General features: G+C 35.2%; 1 protein-coding gene across 4 annotated transcripts in view; it reads left to right on the top strand.

Moving 5' to 3' along the window:
* VTA1 (vesicle trafficking 1) overlaps positions 1–21,061 on the top strand; it is a 39,999-nt gene that overhangs the window by 4,770 nt on the left and 14,168 nt on the right. For 2 of the 4 annotated variants that reach the window (XM_064413505.1, XM_064413504.1), the window contains exons 1-5: positions 2,300–2,447; positions 10,030–10,124; positions 13,103–13,230; positions 13,876–13,951; positions 17,285–17,396. In XM_064413505.1, coding sequence (XP_064269575.1) covers positions 2,315–2,447; positions 10,030–10,124; positions 13,103–13,230; positions 13,876–13,951; positions 17,285–17,396 — 544 coding nt within the window. In that variant the 5' untranslated portion in view covers positions 2,300–2,314. Of the gene's footprint in view, positions 1–2,299; positions 2,448–10,029; positions 10,125–13,102; positions 13,231–13,875; positions 13,952–17,284; positions 17,397–21,061 lie in introns of those variants that run through there. The other 2 variants (XM_064413506.1, XM_064413507.1) reach the window with 1 other exon arrangement.

Raw genomic sequence — 21,061 nt, 5'->3', positions numbered from 1 at the left:
GTAGGACATGATCTCACAAAATAATTCTTCTTTTTAAGAGATTAGACAATTGTTAATGTAAGTGTTCATTTACATTAATGTTAATGTAAGCATTCTGCTAATCTGACACCTTATTTCAAAATTGTTTTCTCCCCATGTGATACTTTTTTTCATTTTTGTATTATTTGTTAATCATTGTCATTAAGTATGTAGCTCTTTCAGGTTCAGTAGAGGTTAGTTTGTTCAGCAGTTATAATGGAATACCTGAAAAGTATGTTTCGTTGGTTGCGTAGCAAAGGGCAAATATGTAATTGGTAGTCAATAAAATAACTTGTTATGTTAAAAACTTACTTGAATCTAACTACTTTGAGATGTTATTTTGCAGACACAAGGAGGCAGGCTCTGATAAAAAAAATCTCTGGCCTGTAATAACTGGAGAAATCATGTCTCCAACTGTGGCATAAGCAGTTGGACTGATGAGTTAGTTTTATTTTTTTTTTAACTGCAAGATTTGAGAGGTAACTGTATCTTCCAAACCCTTCAAGTTTAGAGTTAAATGCAAGATTTTCGTTAATGACTGTTGTTTCAGCCTTCCAGTTGCATTGTTAATCTCTTTGCAAAGATGTGTGGTAGTCTGTACTTACTGAACATTGATGTTCTAATTCAAATGTCTTGTGAGAATGCCAGTGAGTTGCCAGAAAAGGACTGATGTTTCATGAACAGTGTTTGGATAGTCAGTGAATTCCTGTGAGAAATTATGTTTCTAGTAAATTTCAAAAAGCAAAGTGTGGTGACTTTTGCTTTACAGTCTACTAAACATAAGAAACAATAATGTAAGATCAGTAGATATGATCTGTATAGAAGAGGCATGTGAAAAAATCTTCAATTTTTAATTTTTGAGATGGAAAAGCATCAGAGAAATGCTTCCATACTCTTGTATTAACATTTGTGGTTTCGTGAGATCAAGCGAGAGAGAAAAACGAGAGACAACTTTTATTCCACAAGTAGTTGACAACCTCTTGAACCAAAAGGCATTCAGCTTTTAAATGTGACTGACTTGTCACTTTAAAGTGTAGTCAGACACCTGTGAAACAAGCTTCTCTCTGCATTAAAATTATAAGAGTTTTTTAGTATTATTATTACAAAAAAAGGACTGTGAAGTTCATGGCCAGACTAACAATTCGGGAAATAGAGTTACTGTGCAACTTTACAACTGAAATACCATTATTTTTTACCAGTTCTTAGCCTTTACCAATCCAATTAGTCCTTCTTAATAGGAATGACTAATAATGGTCAAATATTTTAATTGAGCTTTTAAGTTACTCAATTTTTAATTATATCTTGGTGCATTCTGAATTATTAATTTAGAAGATGCATGTAATTAAGAAGCATTAATGAAATTAAAAGTAACTGGTATTGCTGTATTTGGAGAGATTCAGCACATACTTAGTGACCTCATTTATACTGGGACATTGTGGAGTTGAAATGCCTAAAAAAATTGCTTGTAGGATTCCACATCTAATATGATCAAATACCTGAGCTTTCCAGTTTAAATATTCAACTTTTGTGTTAGCTTTATATTGTCCATTTGTAAAAGTACATTTTCATATTCTCATATTGCTGGTGGCAGAAAACTATTTTGTGGGCTACGAATACAACAAATGTTTAAAGGTTTTTATTAGAGCTTGCATATGAAGAATATATTTAATCTGTTCTTTACTCAGGGTAAGTTAATATGTTTAAATCAGATATTTAAGTAAATACCAATTTCATAGTGTACTGTGAGACTTGTTTTGATTCTGCTACGAGTATAAGCTAAACTTTTTTTCAATTTATACTTTCGCTTTCTATTTTTTTTCTGTTTTCAGTCTGTTTGCTCTGATTATTTCAAAGATTTGTAATTGGGGAAGACTGTGCTTTTAAAACTGCTTTGTCTGTGGAGACAGAAAAACTAAAAAAGTGGTGGGAATAACAAAGGTGATTATATAAACTCCACAATCCTTAAAGCAGACTGTGGGTAGTGGCAAAAGTAAGACAATATTAACTGTTGTGTAGTATTTTGGACACTTGCTTTGATTACATGGGTAATATTTTAAAATAATCTGTTCTGACAGAGATGGGAAGGAGAACATACAAAACAAGTGTACGTCAGAGACTGAAACCTTTTCTGAGTTATGTGTATCTGTATACAATCCTAAATTTCAGTTGTATAGTGTAAATATACTGAGGTGCATTTTTTCCACCATACAATTCACCATCTTTTGCTACATTCTTACTCAACTTAAACCTCTGGAAGTAGAATTAACAACTGAGGTATGCTTTTCCTGCCTGAGGTATGCTGCTGCCTTTGAAGGAGGGATGCATCAACATCAACATTTTGATTTGGAGAATCACAAAACTGTTGAGGTTGGAGGGCTTTGTACATCGCTTTGTGCAATGCCCTGCTCAGAGCACCATCACTAGGGCAGGTAGGTCAGGACTGTCTGCAGGCAGTTTTTGAACATCCCCAGGGACGGCGACTCCACGACTCCTGGGAGCAACCTGTTCCAGTGTGTGATTACCCAGACAGTAGAAGATGTTTCTTATGTTTAAATGGGATTTCTTGTATTTCATTTTGAGCCCATTGCCTCTGGTCCTGTCACTGGACACCACTGAGAAGGGTCTGGCTTTTTCTTCACTCCCCACTGCCACCCTCCTCTCGTCATGGATTTAGACACAGTGATAAGACCCTCTTTGCTTTTCAAGAGTTAAAGAGTCTGAGCTCTGCCTCTCCTGATGTGACATGTCCCTAGCCTTTCATCAGCCTTGTGGCCCTTCCCAGGGCTGCAGGTGTGGCACATCAGTGCTGAGTAGAACAGAAAGATCACTTGCCTCAACCTGCTGGTGACATTCTTCTCCTAATTCAGCTGTGGATGCTGGTAGCCAATAAGGTCAGGAGTACACTTTGGAAGCTTATCTCCTGGTCAACTAAGGCGCTTTGGCTCACCTCGCAGAGTAGTTTAAAGACATGAAATAGGCTTCTTCCAGTTTAAACTAAACAAGAAGGGTGTTTCAGATTTGTGCTCTAATCACTAAAAGCTGTTTTATCCTCATGACTTGACCACAGCTAATCCAGAATAGCTGCCTTCTCCTCTTTTCACATTCTGAAGATCTCAAATGCTATAAATCTGTTTAATGTAGTGTTTATGTTTTAATTGGAAATATTTTGTTTTCTTTATTTAACTGTAGAGACCAGATTTTAAAGATACAAGTAGTTTAAATATTGTAGAAAAGCCTAGAAGCTTATGAATTGTAGATATACTGTTACTCAGATTTTACAAGACCAAAATAAGTCCTTAAACCAGACTGACGTGGGGTAGTGTAGAATACCATCATTTCCTGAGATTCATATTAGGTATTGCTTTGTTATTTGTTTTGTCATCTAACCTTAATAGTTACCAGTCGTGTTTGTCATTGGAAATTTTGTTATACCTTTTTAGCTTGTCTATTATTTACTATTGTTAAAGTGAATTGTAATGGGACTTACTCAAACTTTCAGGTGTTTTAAGAGGCATTTGAGATAATTTTGACTTAATAAAATTTGTTTAGCATGTAATGTACTATGCTGTTACCTACTCACTTTATTCAGTAAGATTTAGAATACTATAAAAGAATCTGGGAGGCAAGAGGGTCATGATGCTATCTTGAGTTTCTTAATTATATTTTTGGTAGTCTTCATTTCCCCCACTTTTGCATTATTTTTTTTTTTCTTACAGGTTTCCCTAAGTTAATTTTACTTGAAAATAAGTATTTGAAAGTAATTTGGTTTCTCTGGAATGTTTTAGTTTTTCAGTTGATGGTGCCAGCCCAGTGTCTTGTTTTTTGCAAGTTTCCTTCTGCATCTTGTAATGAAGAGACAGTGTAAGACCTTCCAAGTTTGTTTGTCAGTATGTTAAATCTATTTGTAAAAGTCCTTGAATTCAGACAGCTTGGACTTAGCCATGTAGAAATATATTTATGACCTGCATGCAGAAATTACATTATTGAAATATGACACACTAATGTTTATGAGAGCAAGAGCATTTTTATATGAAAATGTTTCCAGTAGTTTTGGATTTGAGTAGAATCCAATTTAATGTCTTTGTGCCCTTTGCTTCCCACATTTGTATTCCAGCTGTTGGCTTCCTGTACCAAGCGTTTTACAAACGTTTTTCTGTCAGTGGTTTGACAAAGGGATGTAGAATATGAATGAGTAATAAATTACAGCCTGGTAAAGCTTTCATCCCTTAATCAGAATCAGAATATCACTAAAATTTATTGCAATGGTATTTGTTACTATTTTATGTCAGTTTGTTACTATCAAATGTCAAAAATATTTCTGTTGCTAATAATTTATTTTCTATGCTAGAGAATTAAATACACACAGGAAAAAAGAAGTATATTTTTTTGATCCTGTTAGACCAGGAAAGAGAAAGATGGGTAATAGGACAGAATTTAGAAGATAGAGAATAAACCTATTGTGCATGCTTGCTGGCTGGAACTTTTGTTCTCCAGTATTTTTTACTTGGCACAAATTTAGTTTAAAATGGGAGTGAGGGGAGTTTCAGTTGTTATCCAAACATAAATCTGGAGTAACTTACTGTGTATGAGGAATGAATGTCTGGCACATACTAGAGACAAAATACTTGCTCTGAAATTGTGCTGTGTATTAGCAAAGGAAAAATAACATGGTATTACGTGACATAAATAAAGGCAGAGAAGTTTCTGTAAAGCTCACTGTATAATTCCAGCCAGCACACCCACACTTAGTATTTACTGAACAAAGATTAAGGGCAGCAAATCAAGATGTATATTTTGTAGTTGTCTTGGCAAAACATTTTTGTGAGAATGATAACTTGCCAAGTCTTTATGAATTTGAAGATAAATGTCCTGTCTACAAACTCTGAGCAAACTCTCTTAGTTAATAATTGGCAAAACAGTTGTGTCTTTGTGTGTAAAATTACAAGTGACTTTAGCTCTACTTCTGATGTTATTTAATATTTAAACATTAGCTCTCTATAGCCTCCTTTACCTCCTTAGTACTTCAATTTCTGCACATACAGTACTACTTTGTTGGCCACAAAAAAGTCTTTTTTGCTACTTGGTTTGAACAGTTGTATATATTATTAAACTGAGTGCATAAAACAAAAAGGAGGAATAACTTCATTCATCTGTTTGTTCCCAGATATTCCAGATCTTAATCATAAATAGTGAAGAGAGATAAGAAATACAGGTCACTTAATTCTGAGATTGTCGACATTCTTCATATACATTTAGGCTTTAAAACTTGAAAATATTTGCAGCTGCATTGTATGGGTTTAATTTTCTTTTATATCAACATTTTCAGAAGCTTGGCTATTCACAGAGGATTTTCTTTTATTAGAAGTTCCTAAACAAATGCCTCCTGTAAGTCAAGTTCTTCAGTTTTAACAGTGTGTCACTGGTCATTAGGGACATGCACTTCAAACATTTTGTTCAATGTATAGAGAAGTTCTCCAAAGAGAAAACCAAAATGATTTTGATGTAAAATGGCCTTTCAAGTGTGATATGCTATAAGGTAAAACAATGCATTTGAAATATATAACACTATGAGGATTTCTTTTGTGGTGTCTATACTGTTCAGGAGATTACTTTCCACTTATTAGAAATTGAACCACTTCCATTGAAGCAAAAGTTTTGTGACTTAGCAAGCATACTAATAATAATGTTCATTGCTTTTGCAGTATTGCAGAAATCAGAACAGCTGTATTTAATGGAATGTAAATAATTTATTTTCTTTTGGATGTGGGGAAAGGGGGCAACTGAACTCATGTCACTGTTGACTTTCTTAGTGGAGATCCTGGATTGATAAACTTTTGACCTCTTGCTTTTGAGTTATTTGCTACTGAGATTACATGTCATCATAAACATGGAGGACAATTCTTTGACCATTAATTGCTAGTTTAAAATTTGGCTAATGATATTAACAAAGGAAAGGTATGTTTTGCTCTTACTGCTGAAAATTTAGTAACAAGGTGCATTTGCCTGTTTGCTGCAAGTTAGGCAGGAAAAGGACATTAATAGATTTACTTCACTAGGTGAAAACCTATTTTTCAGTTACAACCATGTGTCTTTACAATAAGTAATACTTGTGTGATCAAGCACACACAAAAGATATGGAAGAGAACTAACTGGCAAAGGTAGTAGCATCAAAACCAACACAGTCTTACAGATAGCCTTCTTGTAGAATATTTGGGACATGTCAAAATTAGAGCAGAGAGGATAACAGAAGACACAAATGTGGAAGAACTTGCATTTGGAAATATTTTTTTTTTTTCCTTAGGAATATGATATAGTAATACTCAAAAATGGAAAAAGGTTTTTCCTGTGTCAGCAGTATGGCAAAGGACTGCTTACTGCTTTCAGATTCACTCCCATATTGCTCTTCATACAGATAATTTCAAAAGCAAAATTTTAAAACCTTGAAAGGTTATTATGTTTATTTCAGTATTGTCTTTCAAGATAAATACCAATTTATTTCCTCCTCTCCCTATTTTGTTTCTTTTCCTAGAAATCTCTAGTTCTTTCAGTTTTTCAACTATTTCACCTTCTGTTTGGTAAGTTTAATGGTAGAGGTTTTCAATCCCAAAGCCCTACTTTTGACTAGAGCAGCACTGAGTAAAGCAGTAAGTGTACCTGAACATACTTAACAACATTCTATGTGTCACTGATGAGATTCAACCTGGTAGAGTGTACTTTTCTTCTGTTCCTTCAGTTGATCAGCTGAAACTGATGTTTGTGGACATTTTGACTGGTAGTGTCTGCTTTGCATTTCCGGACCTGAAGGTTTCCTCATCTTTCATTGCAATCAGGTTTTCTCAGTGTTTTATCAATAGTATCTGAGCCAAGACTACCTTTTGGCTCTGAATGCTACTTGGTAGTGATGCTCTGTCAGTAGTTGTTTTCACAGACTTCATGCTTTTCCTTGACAAAAAAGGGATAGCTTTTGCCTTTATCTGAGCAATGGCTTCATCAGAGGCCTGTCTCTGGACAGGTTAGCCCTTCTTTCAAACACATAAATGTATGTGAAGAAGTGAGCATGCAAAAATTCCAGACTTCAAAAGCTTTTAAAGATCACAGTAGACTCTTGTTAGGGTAACTTAAGTGTGCTTTGACCCTTTGCTAGTTAATAAGATCTTTCAGGAAATCTTAACAATTTCTGTAGGTGTTGATACAAACTGGGACTTGGTGGCTGCATGTGGTAACTGTCTACTGTGGTCAGTTGTGTGGCACAGAAATGTAATTGCTGTGATGGGTGGAACACATTTAATCTTAGGTGACATTAATACTCTGTCTCTAGGATGTCTTTGTTCCTGATATCTTAGAGCTGCTGCTGTGAAAGCACCTTCACTCTTTCTTCACAGTCTGTGCTTAGGATAATAGTACTTTGATTTTTAACAACCTAGGAATCTTGAGTACCTTTGTCCTAGGATCTTTTGTTAGGAGGAAGGTATTGGTGTGGAAGGTTGCTTGGTGTCACCCACAGTGTAACCTTATATATGGACAAGAAAAACATTTTTCTTGTTTCTGTAACTGTTGTTCTCTGACATGTGATTTCTGTGTTCAAGAGTTGTTCAGCATTTGTTCATTGGAGTGCCTAAAGGAGTCCTAAAGTCTTTCTCAGCTGCTGAAATCCTAAGACAGGAAAGGGCTGGTTTTTCAGGGCTTTTTACAAAGTCTACAGATATTTCAGTAAATACATCCCTTGGGATATTAGTGAAGAAAAGATTAATCTGGCTTTCACAGTATAAATGCATGTATTTGCAGTGAGAGTGAAAAAACCACATACAAGTAACACAAGAGTAACAGTTACAATGTAAAAGATCTTTTAAGTTTTAAATTGATCAAGGCTAAAGACATTTGCAAGATCCACTTATATGGAAACGGAGTTCTTTTTATGTAAATGAGTTATGGATGAGATCTGAAGGTGCATACTTCAGCAAGTAAGGTAAATTTTTATCCTGTAATGAACGAATATATTTCAAATTTGTCACCCTAATACATATCAGTCTAAAATGAATTTATTTGCCTGAAAATATCTGATCTTGGCATCCATCAAAAAGAACTGATCTAGATGGTTCATAGGTTTAGCAACCTTATGTTAATTCTTAAGTTTTATATTGTTAAATTATACCATGAAATGGGTTCAGGGGAGCTTACAATCAAGTATGTACTTAAAAGTCAATTTAATTGAAGACTGCAAATTAGCTCCTTGTCATGCGATGATGGTATTTTAATTGATGATTGCTTTTAATATTAATTTTAGTGTCTTAGATACAATTCTGTCTCTCTCTGTGTTTGACTGTCTTTGAAATCTAATTTCAAACTTATATGTGCTAGTTTTGTAATGTTTAACATTAACATGTCAGTATCCTGAAGATAAATTAGTTGGGCTTAAGAGTACCTGTCAGTAATTAACTTAATAGAAATGTTGTCACTTGATGAAACCTGCATGGAAATTCTTCCATCATGGTCAGGTATTTTAGTTGCTCTTAAGTTTTTACTAATTCCTTTAGTTTTGTTCAGGACTTTCACTTGGTTGTTCTTTACTGAAAACTTGAATATGAAGATGCTAGATCCTTCTGTACATTGTAATAGTAAAAATAGAGAGGCACTGGAGAGCACAAGTATTTATTTTTCAGGGGGGCTGTCTTTAAATGGTTAGGCAGCCCAACAGCTTTAACATTCAAAAATAAGTGAGCTTTGCAGTCCCAAATGAGGAATGTGTGCTTAGTCTGGTTTGAACACTCAGTTGTATATAAAATAGGAAGTACTACTCTAAAAATCCAGAAGAATTAGTTAAATTATGGCAGTCACCTGCAGAATCCAAGTAAGTTTTGTAGAAAGAGATCAAATTTTATTAGACAAATTGCTAATAGATGGAAAAGGCAGACTAGCTTGTGAATATAAAATGTTTTCTTCTGCAGCAAGCATCAGGATAAATGCAATGTGATAGCAATTGTGTTATGTTCATGTTTACTGAGGTAATTTGAAGGGAAAAGATTCTCTCTAGTGTATGAAGAGGTGCTTGGGAGGAACGAGATGCTAAAGCTGTGAGGCAAGTTAGCATTGCTTGCAGAACTCTGTGTCCTGAAAGGACATGGGGTATTCCATAATAACTACCTCATGACAATATTTGGTGGAGTTGCAGCTTTTGATTCTTAAACTCTGCATTTGAAAGTGTTTTGTAGGACTCCCTTGAGAGTCAGAAGTGAGAGTTAGAGGAATACTTTTTTTTTGTGGGAAATGTTCTGCATTTGATTACTGAATGTTTCTGGCTGTTTTCCCTTCTCAATGTGTGTTAATCCTAGCAAATAATGCTTGCTTGTGTTTGCCCATAGTTTCATGAAGCCTATAAAGTTCTGCCATATGCAAATCTAAAACTCACTGTTTTTTGGTAGTAAAAAGATAATTTTTAATCAGAAGATATTAATCATGTTCAAGATCTTACTAAAAACTGGCAACTCTACTTAGAGAGGAAGTTTGATAAAGGCGGTCTTGCCTGATGTGAAGATCAGGTTTGTCTTGAGTGTTTTGATGCTATGTGTGCATATACATGTAGATAGTAAGTGCTTAGTACCACTTGTTCAAGGCTTTTAAGGATAACTGGCTCCTGCTATATGAAGTTCCATGTATATCCGTACACTCTCTCAAATCACTTGGAAGGTCCTGTTTGGGTGAGTTGCAAGTGAGGATGGTGGTAATTTATAAAAGCACTTGATATTGCATAACAGGGGTACAAACATCATTTAAAATAAGTAAGGATAGTCATTGGGAAAAATAAAACATAAATCTCCCCCAAACTATCTCCTAGTATCTCTGCAAGGCCAAACCTTACAGTTTGCTGTCATTGCTCACTAGTACTGGAGTCAGTATATGGTTAAATAATGAGTTTGTCTTCCAGGTGTGTTGGGGAGCATTGTATTGTTTGCTTAAGGGTCTGCCTTAGGTAATGACTTTCAGTGTTTTTTGTGTGTTTTGTATCATTTCAAGGTCGTTTGTATGCAATGCAGACAGGGATGAAGATTGACAGTAAAACACCGGAATGCCGTAAATTTTTATCCAAACTTATGGATCAGTTGGAAGCTGTAAGTAGAATTTATTGCTTTCCTCAAAAATGGTAATAATATTAATATTTTTTTTAAAAAAATCTGGAAATACTGTCTCTTCTCTGCAGCTATTCTGCATGCAAGCATACTGCATGAACTTCAGTTGTATCTAATAAATTGCAAAGGGTTGGAAGGAGATAAAGGTCTTTGTGTGTATGCATGCACAAACATAATTGAAATTTTGCCATAAGATTTTGTGTAGTCATTATAATTTACAGTGCTTTATTTATACATATTCTCATGACAAATCATAATTCATTAGGAAGTTAATGCAGGTGTTCTAGAAGACTTTTAAAAATTTATTTACCTTTGATTCCTTGAAGTCTGTACAGTTATTTTCACTGCTATAGGACTTAATAGCCTAGTCCTGGGATGCTTTTGTCTCTAAGCTAAACTATTGTATCCAGGGAGTTTTTAAAAATACTCTTTAAAATATAAAGATATTTCTGGTTGTATCCTGTGTTAGAGATTGGAGATTTTATTTTATAAATTCTTGTAAGCACAGTCTAATTTGTGTGGGTAAGGTTTGTCTATTTGTGTGGGTAAGTATGCCACACTCTTCTGAATAGACCTGATACTAATTAAATCCTTAAATAGAAGAGAGTTAAACAAAGAAAAGTAAAGTTGTGGTACAGATGGTGAGTTTAAGTTCCAAGAGTTGTTTATGTTCATACCCAGTAGTTTTCAGTGTTCCCAGAGGAAGAAGTTTGTTGATTCTAAGATCTTAGTGCTCATTTGGAAGCAGAAGGTAGCGTTGCAAAATGAAGAAGCAGTTCATTTTTTGTTCAGTATCAGTGATTGCATCCAAAGTCTAGCAGTGCCTGAAGAGTTTGTAGTATAGAAGTAGTATAACAGCCTTCAGTTGTGAAAGATGGATCACTCGCCCACAGAAGTATTCAAGGCCAGGTTGGATAGGTCCTGAGCAACCTCTTCTAGTGAATGGCACCCCTGCTCACAGCAGGGGAGTTGGAATTAGATGACCCTTAAGGTCCTTTCCAATCCAAACCATTCTGTGATTCTTCAGAAAAAAAATGAAACATCAACCATTTGTCTTTTTTTTTTTAATAACTCGTGCTTCTTGCTTTTTTATTACTGATTTTTTGCAATGGAAAATTTAGTGTACAGTGATTTCTTGGTGTGTTATTTCATGGGAGAGAGAGGTAGCAGGAGAGGTGAGATTAAAACTCAAAAGGATTTTTCTCTTAGTTTCCTAAGAAATGTTGGGATTTGCTGGGTTACTTGTGGTACTGCAGCAGTTAATCTGCAGTGTTCAGTTACCCCTTCTGTTTCAAAACTGAAAAGACTAAAAAAATAGCAAAAATCTATAGTTTTACCTTTTGGTTACTGGTAGGATTGTCTGTGTGACAACTCAAGCACAGGTATTGAGTATTCTTCGGTGTATCCGGGTGAGTAAAGGATGGAGACAGCACTCCTAGTCAAGTCTAATAGAGCAGTTTTGGGGCTAGGAAGGTGGGGTTTATGGAAAAGTTGGACCCCTGCTGTAATTTAGGAGCTGCTGTTTTGAGTCTGCCCTTAACCACCAGGGGGCGCAGAGGGGTGCGGTTTAATTTTTTTTAAGATTAAGCCTAAATGCCTTGAGTTTTAGGTTGAAATTTTGTATCAATGTTTAAAACGCCAGTACTGCTGTATTGAATCACAGATTGTGTGAAGAATAATTTCAACAGTAAACAGCTTGGTTAAATTTGGTACTTTTGGAAGCATATGTAACAGTGCCAGTTGTGTGTATGAAATAATTGAGCATCAGATCAAGTATAGTAATCAGTTCTTTTCTGAATGTGAGGTATACAGATAACTGTTTGTATACACATGTATTTCCTTAAGCTTTCTTCCTGAGTTAGCGTCAGTGTTTAAGTGTTTCATTTGAACACACGAACTTTGGTACTTTCACAAGAAAAATTACACTTTGTAAAACAAACACTTTTTGAATTTGTACATAGAGTAGTTTGACTAAAGCCTTTAAATTTAAAATTCTATTTGGAAAGCTTGTATTTAACTACTGAAATGAAGTAACTTTTCTGGCAACATTCTATGTCTTAGAAAGTTGGCAGCAATCTAAAAAATATGGAAATGCTGCCTGCATGATTAAAATTTTCTTCGCACGCACAGTGAAAAATAACTGCCATTCAGAGATTGTTTTTAAATCTTTTGGCAAAATAAAGGCTGCAGGTTAGTATCATGCAGTGTTCCTGTTTTTGTTCTCTGAGGATAACCTGAGATTTCCTTATGTGCAAACAGTGAGCCTATTCAGAAGCTGTAAATCCACCTGTTGTAACTGTTAGAGGGTTGTTTGCTTTACTGATTTTTATTAGGAAACCTGAGGATTCTGGTACTCTAACATCTTTGAAAAGAGTTCTTTGAATTGAAATACTCTGCTTACACTGAAAATTCCAGTAAATCCATAGGTCACTAGACCGGTCAAGGTAGGGCTCAGATACTTTGAAAGATGTAATGAACTGCAGTGAAATAACCTTACAAGAGGAGAGATACATGATGACTTACCTACAGCACCTTTATAAAGCATGCATTACTTTACCAGTTGAACTATGTTGAATCTTGACACAGGCTTCAGAGTGCCTGATCTTTCAGATGCTAAGGGGAAAAATATCTGTTGCTGTTTCTTCACAGCATTGTAGTTGTGTTTATTTTTAACTTTGGTGAGAAGATGTTGGGCTGTTGGTGGTTTTTCTAAGTATTTTGTGACTAAAGATTCAGAGGTACTTATTTGTAATATTTCTCTCTCCAAAAGAATATGCATTCTCTTTCACATGCTGCTTTTAGCATTTGTTATGTTAGAAGCTGCAGATTTGTAAAACAAAGTGTAAGTTGTTTCTTTTTAAATTGTAATTGACTTTGTTTAAATCAGCAGGTTCTTTTTGGGTTTGCAGAATTGTTAAGGTCTAATAAAGTAATTAATGTATTTTTCCAACATTTTTCAGATGAAAAAGCAATTTGGTGATAATGAAGCAATTACTCAGGAAATTGTTGGCTCTGCTCATGTGGAGAATTATGCCTTGAAAATGTTTTTGTATGCAGACAATGAAGACAGAGCTGGGCAATTTCATAAGTAGGTGAAAATCTTTTTTTTTCTTATCTGAAGATACTGGTCAGGGAATGTGAATATCCAAACTCTTTAATTTGAATGGAAGCAAGAATTGGACTTTAATACATTCTTTTCTCTTCTGGAAAACTCAATTTGTTACTACTTATAGGTCTGTAACATCACACATTAACTGGTATCCTCCTCCTTACGTTCCTTAGGGAGTTGCTTACCTACTGGCAAGCCTTCTAAAACCACAGGCTAATACTTTGCTTCATTTTATCAAGCATGTTATAGTTTCTATTGACCAGTGATAGTAAAATAGTTGTGATGATCCATTATGTGTTTTGGTTTACAGCAATTACTGTGGCATGTTCATGTATTTTCTAAGCTAATACAGGATTTCTGATGTCCTACAAATTCCAAGCTAGAAACTAAGTGCAGAATGCGTAACCAGTTTTAAAAAATGCTAAACGTTTTCTGCATAGTAGTTAGGAGACTAATCAATATTGCTAGATTTAAATGTTGTGAAGCAGCTTCTGTAACATCAGATTAAAAAAAAAAGCAATGTTGGCCTTGGAATAAGTCAGTATGGTCTAAGATTACACCACCTAAAATGTGATTCTGAGAGACTGACATTGCCAAGTTAGCAAAATGCTTTCTTTTTTGCAGAAATATGATAAAGTCCTTTTATACTGCAAGTCTCCTGATAGATGTTCTAACAGTATTTGGGGAGCTCTCTGAAGAGGTAAGTGTCAGGTATATGAGTGTACTATCCAATTGCTTTTCCAAGCACAGACATTGCTTTTATATGTGGTGAATATGAATTTCAAAGAAACAGTGTAGCCAAATACTTGTTAGAAAGCCATAAAGAATCATGCTAAGTGTTTCAAATAAATAGTAGATGAAATACTAAACATCTGTTAGAAGATGGTTCCTGACAAGTATGAGTTAGAAACTCGAAGTTTGATTTTTACTGTGGGACACATAGCATTATATTGAGCAAGTGGGAATGCTTATAGGGGGAAAAAAAGATGCAAGGTTCCTAGCTTTGTCCACCTTCACTTTTTTCCAAGTCCTGCTTGAAATTCATAGGCTTGGCATCCTGTATGTAAATCCCCAGTCTGGTAACTGTACCTAAAGTGCAGTCATACTTGCTCAGTTTAAAATGCAGTTGTTGTGGCTACTTTCACTTGTAAATATTGGAAAGAAGGTAAAGCATGGTCTTGATAGTGGTGTACTTCTGGAATACTATAGGTTGTAAGTGTAGATACTAATGACAGGTCTTCCCCAAGAGAAATGCTTGGTGAAGAGTTCTTGCAAGATTATCCATCTTCCATAGACTGAGACTCTACCAATCCAAAATTTTCATCTTATTGAGAGGCACAAGTAAGTTTGCTTTTTTGATGTGCTCTCTTAAAATTGTCTGCTCTGTGCCTTGACATCCTTTACTACATCCAGCGATAACATTTCTTAGAGCCAGAGAGTGAATGTATATTTGCACATTGAATTGGACTGAAAAAAAAAATCTTAGTCTGTAGGAATCCAGTGCACAGGACAGTGCACTGATCAATTAGTTGAGTCCTCAGAGTACCTGAAACAATCCTGCTTTGAAGATGGAAGAAATTGTTATAAATGTCAGTGCAGAATGCTAGCAGTTGTGCATTTTCTGTTGTTGATGCTGAAAGGACAGAAGTGCTTTGTAATTGGAAACAAGCAGAATTCTCTCATTTTGTTTAATTGGTGAATACCGATGGTAAAAGAGAGTGTACAAGAAATACAGAAAATATTTGCTCCTCTGTATAGCATCATTACATTTCAACAGTTTATTTATCTTTATTCTCTTGTAAGGGGATGATGGGAGAAGTATGACTTGACTGTCTTAGACTTTTGGAGAAGTTTTTTTCAGCCTAAGTTAAATTCAGCTTGACAGCTATATTCAGACCACCTGCCTATTTTTTCAATGGATAGCTGAAATTGCCTTCATACATGGACTGTCAACTATTAAAAGGCTTCTAAAGCAAGAGCAGAAGGCATAGAAAGCAGATATTTGACACGTAGAATCAGAAAATGGATGTTGAGCATAATATGTATGTTTTTAAATGGCGGGTGATTGATTATGGGGAGTATGAATGGATTGTTTCGCAGATGAAGAGTGGTTATTCTGTATCTCCATATTAGAACTAGGCAAAAGGATTTTCTGGAAGATGTGTTTTACAAGACACAGCTTAGATCAGAGCAGTAGGAAGCTCTGTGATAGCAGCGTTCTTTTCATTTACCTCAGTAGTACCATTCATTCAATAAGGCAGCCTTCTGAAAAGGGACAGCAGTGCATGTTGAAAACAAACCAAAACCAACAGCATTTCACTTCTCACTTCTGGACTGATAAGCTTTGCAGTCGGGATGCAGGGCAGACATTAAACACTTGGTTGCCTTCTCCTCTCTCCAGCCATCATCTTGGTGCCAGGGTTGGGGGTACTGGCCTGTCCTTTAATACACTCTCCCCAGGGCATCACCAGATGGCCAAGGGCCTCCTCAGCTGTGTCCCGAGGTGGGTGCTCTGGGGCTGGTTTTATCCAGCATGGGGCAGCCCTGGCCTGTCCTCACAGACACCACTCCTGCCATGCTGAGTTGCCAGCACCCGGGATGGACTCCTGCTACAACTGCATCTTCACACTTTGTCAATAAATAATTGCCATGTTAGAATAGAGGGGAGATGTACAGGCACTTAAATATTGCATAATAATCTTTCCGGAAAGCAGCATGCTCTGGATATGTGTTTTCTGCATTTTGTGGCTTCTAGAGTGTTTGTTAAAAATGAAGGAATTTAATCTGTAACACTGACTGACCAGAAATTATTATTAAAACAAAGTTTTAACAGAAAGCCATGTTTTCCAATTGCACTTTTCCTTTTTGAGTGCATTTTAATGAATATGTCATCAGAATAGGCTTGTTTTTTGGAGAAATCTTGTTTTCAAAAGTGAAGACCAGATCTTTATCTTGGAATGTGTGAGCATCCTGGGTGATGCAATGTATTAAATAGGAGCAAGGGAGCTTGCTGGAGATACCTTTTGTATTGTGTCTCTTTACTCTGTTCTAGATGACAGTGCAATAGGCTTTGCAAAGTGCAGTATTGAATTTCAGTTTATTAATTTCTTAGAAACTTTGGATTTAATTTCCAAATTATGTTTTAATTTTTTAAAATAAAAAATTAAATTTTAAAATTTTGGCATTGGTGTGAAGCATGCTGTCCCAACCTGCATTGTTCATTCAGGCAAATTATTCCACTCATCCTTCCACATTTCTAATGTTTATATTCAGCCTTGATCCTTGATTTATATTACCTCATAACTGTCAGAACTGGTTGTTTCCCATACAACTGTTGGCAAAGCAGTTGATTTGCATAATCAGTTTAATATTTCTTGCATCAATTGACAGCTCTTCCTGGATTAAACACTATTGTAACTGCTCAGGAGATACAAAGTGGCCAATCTTCCTTTCATGTTTTGACATGTTAAAAGTTGTACTTAGGAACAGTAAAGTATATTTTAAAAAACAAAACAGAAAATCTTAATGTCATAGAATATTACAAACAAATCACATTAATCTGCAGTCACATCAGCCTTTCTGTATTCATGCATATAAATAAAATTTTAAATTTTAAAATAATATAATTAGAAGAAATCCATATTTCTGATAAGCAGCAGTAGCATTTGAAGTTTCAAGTATTTAAATCTAAAGTAAATAATCATCAAAATTTATGGAGATAGGAAGCTTTCTTCATTATTTCATGTCAGTAATTATTACAGTGCTATGTCTTTCATACTAGATGTTCTTGGTATAATTTATTTCCTGTTCCTGATATGCTGCACTAATTGAAGATCTCCACATTTTCCTTTCATGCTGAGATCTTATTAGAGCTGTTATTTTAATTATTTTTTGTAATTCACCTATTAATTTTACATGTTTATCTTTAAAAGGGTGTCAAATGACAGCAGAGAAAGATTTTTGTATTTCTGTTTTGAATGCATTAATTTGCAAAAGTGAGTGGTTAAAATGGCTGGCCTTTTCCCTCCCCCAGAATGCCCAGCACAGGAAGTATGCCAGGTGGAAGGCAGCATACATTCATAACTGCTTAAAGAATGGAGAGACTCCTCAGCCTGGCCCCATTGGAATGGAAGGAGAGAGTTTTGGTACGTGTTTCCTTTTTCTTTTTAAGAGAGCAGAAGGCTGTGCCAAGGTGAAGTGGTGGTATGCACAGTTCTTCACGGAGCACCCCTCAGGAAGCACAGCTTCCCAGCTTAATGTTCCTTTCACAATGAGCTGCCTTCTTCTTTTCAGCTTCTCCTGCTGTTATTTTTATTGGGCCTTACTGTGTGATTGACTTATTTAATAAAATATTCTTTTCCTTGTAGCGGAGATTATTATTTTGAATACAGGTACTCTCTAAGAAGGCATTGTCACCTTTGGGCCAGAACCATACATTTCTTTAACACTAACCACAGTCCTTCTTTTAAATCTGTTCTGTAAAGTTATGATCCCTTTGCCAGTTTATCCTCTCTCAGAAGTTAAGTAGGAGTTAAAAATGGACTGATGGCAAGTGAATTCAACTTCAAAGCAAAGATCTGCTTGTGAGACAACTCCTTGCTCCCTGCGTAATAATGTCAGTTTCAAAACAGGTTTATGGTCTACTCATACTGAGCTGGATTTTCTGCCTCTTTCTCACTCATCCTCCTTTTCGTTGTGTTTTCAGTTGCTTCCTCTGGCTACCTGAGCTCCCTGTACAGGATTCCTTGAGGTTCCCACTTTATCTAAGAGTTAAGGAGATGATTTCCAAGGACATCCACTTAACCAAACTGAATGTGTGTCAGAACAAGTTGTTTTGCTTTAGATAGTGATCAGTTTCATTGGTTTTGGTAGTGACCAGTTTCTTTGCTTTTCTCCTCAATGCAGATTGAATACAAATTTCAAAGGTTGATCTCTTATGAGATGGGATGTCATTGGAATGGATATTTTCACTATGCAGATTAAAACAGATTAATTCTGCGCAGTGACAACCTCTGTGTATCATTCGTCACATACCTAGTGGAACAACTAAGATCATCAAATAGTTTGTAATTTTCTTCTGAGCTGGCACATGAGACTTTGTGGCTTGTTAATTAAGTTGATGCTAATTTATCTGTTTAGATTTAGTAGTACAAATTTCTCCAAATAAAAAGAGTCGATAAACAAATCTGCAGTGCAAAAGGGAAAGATCTGCCTTGTACAGTATGTATCTAACCTGTAGAGCTACGTTATGGGGGTGGCTACATAAAGTTGTGTGAATGTATGTATAAATATAGATGACCAGTGTATTTATACTTGTGCACACATATGAAATATACACATAAAAGTAATTATTTGTTTGTTTGCTTTCATTTGTGTTTGTGGTCTATTCCTGAGTCTTGAGTGGATTTTGACATCTGAACTTGTAATTTACTTCTAATAAGTTACAAGTAGGCTTGTAATACTCTGCTCAGTACTTTTGTTTTAAATATGTCAAAACATTAGAAAACTAGTTTCTCTTCTGATTCTCAATCTTTTCATCGTGCAATCTCACATTTTGATGCATCTCCATATTGTAATTTTTATGTCCTGGACAGTGTTGTTACATCAGAAAAAAAAAAGATATTATCATGATGATTTTTTTTTAAGGAGAATGTGTACAGAACATTTCAGTTTATTATTGTCTTTATAGTGTCTAAGAGCCTGAGTGCCAAATATAATTTATTTGCAATTTCCTGGATAAAATACTATTTATATATTAGTGCTCCAGAAACACTGCAACATAAGTAAATTCAAATATTTGTGAACAAATTACAAGTATAATAATTTTATATCCAAGCAACTTGTTTGTTCTTGTTATTATGTTTTCCTAACCTAAAGGCACCCTATGGACTTAAACACTGGAATGGGTATCTTACCCACTGAAATGTGCTCCAGTGTAGGCACAGCTGTATTTGAAGTGAAGCATTAACAAACTAATTTCTTCTTCAACATACAGTCTTTTCCAAGGCAGTTTCCTTAGCTGTCCATGCAGCTGTAGCCAGAGATACTTATGATGCAACTCAGCTGCAAACATCACTTCATCTTTGTCAAATTACAGCATATTGATTTAATGGAGAATGCAACATGTGAGAGAAAAGTCTCTTGTTATATTGAATGTAATAAATAGTTCAGTTAAATATTTTCAGCTTTAAATTAGTGCTCTTTTAGTGGTCTGGCTCATAGTGTGGTAAAGCTGACCTGAGTATATGAAGCAAACTATGAATTTTAAACAAGTGCAAAAATAGAATTTCTAAGTAAACATTACAAAGCTTTTGCTAAAAATCCATGTGTGCAACTTGTAGAAGCTAATTATTTCTCAATAAAGCAACAAATAGGCTCTTTCTGCATTTTTATTAATGCAGAAGTAACTGACTTGCTCAAGGCTAAGAAAGAAACTTGAGGAAGGAAAGCAGAATTCAGGCTTTCCCCAAATCCTTGGTGTTTGTTGCAGTTCATTACGGGTTGTAATGGGAAGTGGTGAAGACTTTTGCTTTCATTACTAGGTTATGTCTACATGCATCTTAAAAGGGACACAAATGCTGAGTGAATCAAAATTTTAACGTCCTTTTTCACAGGGAGCCTGCAAGATCTGTAACTTGACAATATGTTGTTTGTTTATTTTGTTGAATTGTATTTCATGTGGAGAGATTATTTCTCACACTCCTAACTTTCTAAGAAATCAAAGGAAAAATACACGTTGATGTTTATTTTTTATGGTTAGCTCCATGGTGTAGGTGTCCATAATGTCTCACATAATCAAGATAAAAATTTTATGCAAATTAATTTTTATGAGAAGAATCAGTACAAAAGAGTTTCAGTTCCTCTTTGTGCATCATAAGAAGAAAAGCAGTATTGTTTGGATGTATGACTGGACCTTCCCCATTCCTTTCTGCTTGCTCATTTTCTTCCTCCCCTAACATGTGGAAAAAGTCTGTTTAAACAGAGTGAAACTAGGTCTCTGTAGCTTGACAAATTACCATTTTTTTCCAAAGTGTTTTTTTTTTTTTTTTGTGATTCTTGAAAACCATACTGTAACTCTTGGAGATGTTTTTACAGTACATAGGCATGCTTTATGCAGTTCTGCTGTTGGATTTATGGATGCTTTTGTCAGGATGCCACCATGGAAACCCTAAAATGACATGCTTAATTTATTAATGCAGTTGGAATACATATCCTAGAATACACATAAAGGTCACTTAGCATTAGCCCTAGGTCATCCAATAAGGTTTTACACTAATGGAAAAGAAAATGGTAATAGAAAAAAGTTCCTAAATAGCTATACTCTAGCCATAGTAAATACATTAAATTTAATCACCTTCATTGCAATGTAATATGTAGGCTACATTTCTACTTCAGAATTTCAGAAAACCTTAATAGTTCCAACTAGTAGAAAGAACAATGTGGGAAAAGTTGATGGATTTTTGAGTTCTTTTCTCAATGTTGTGGAAAAAAATACATGTTTGGTTTGTTTTTTTAAAAGCAATGTTCAAATAGAACGTTACATTGTGACTCTTTTAGCAACATCTCAAGCAAAAGAGAAACAACTCAGCAGAATGAGACAAAGAAAAAAATTTACATTGATTGTAATTCTCTGAGCTCATGAAAAATAGGAGTCCAGAGAACTGGAAGAGTCTATACTCCTTAAAAAAATTCTGCTAATTATATACTTATTGCACTGAGCTTCTGAAATTAAGTCATGATTGGTGCTTGCTTACACTAGAAAAGGAAATGTCATTAAGCCTTGAGAATCCTCTGTTTATATAAAAGTATC

The sequence above is a fragment of the Passer domesticus genome, chromosome 3 (assembly GCF_036417665.1).
Source record: "Passer domesticus isolate bPasDom1 chromosome 3, bPasDom1.hap1, whole genome shotgun sequence".
In the NCBI taxonomy this organism is placed as follows: domain Eukaryota; kingdom Metazoa; phylum Chordata; class Aves; order Passeriformes; family Passeridae; genus Passer; species Passer domesticus.
Note: the sequence above shows the minus strand (reverse complement) of the source record. Positions and strands in the feature narration are given on the sequence as shown.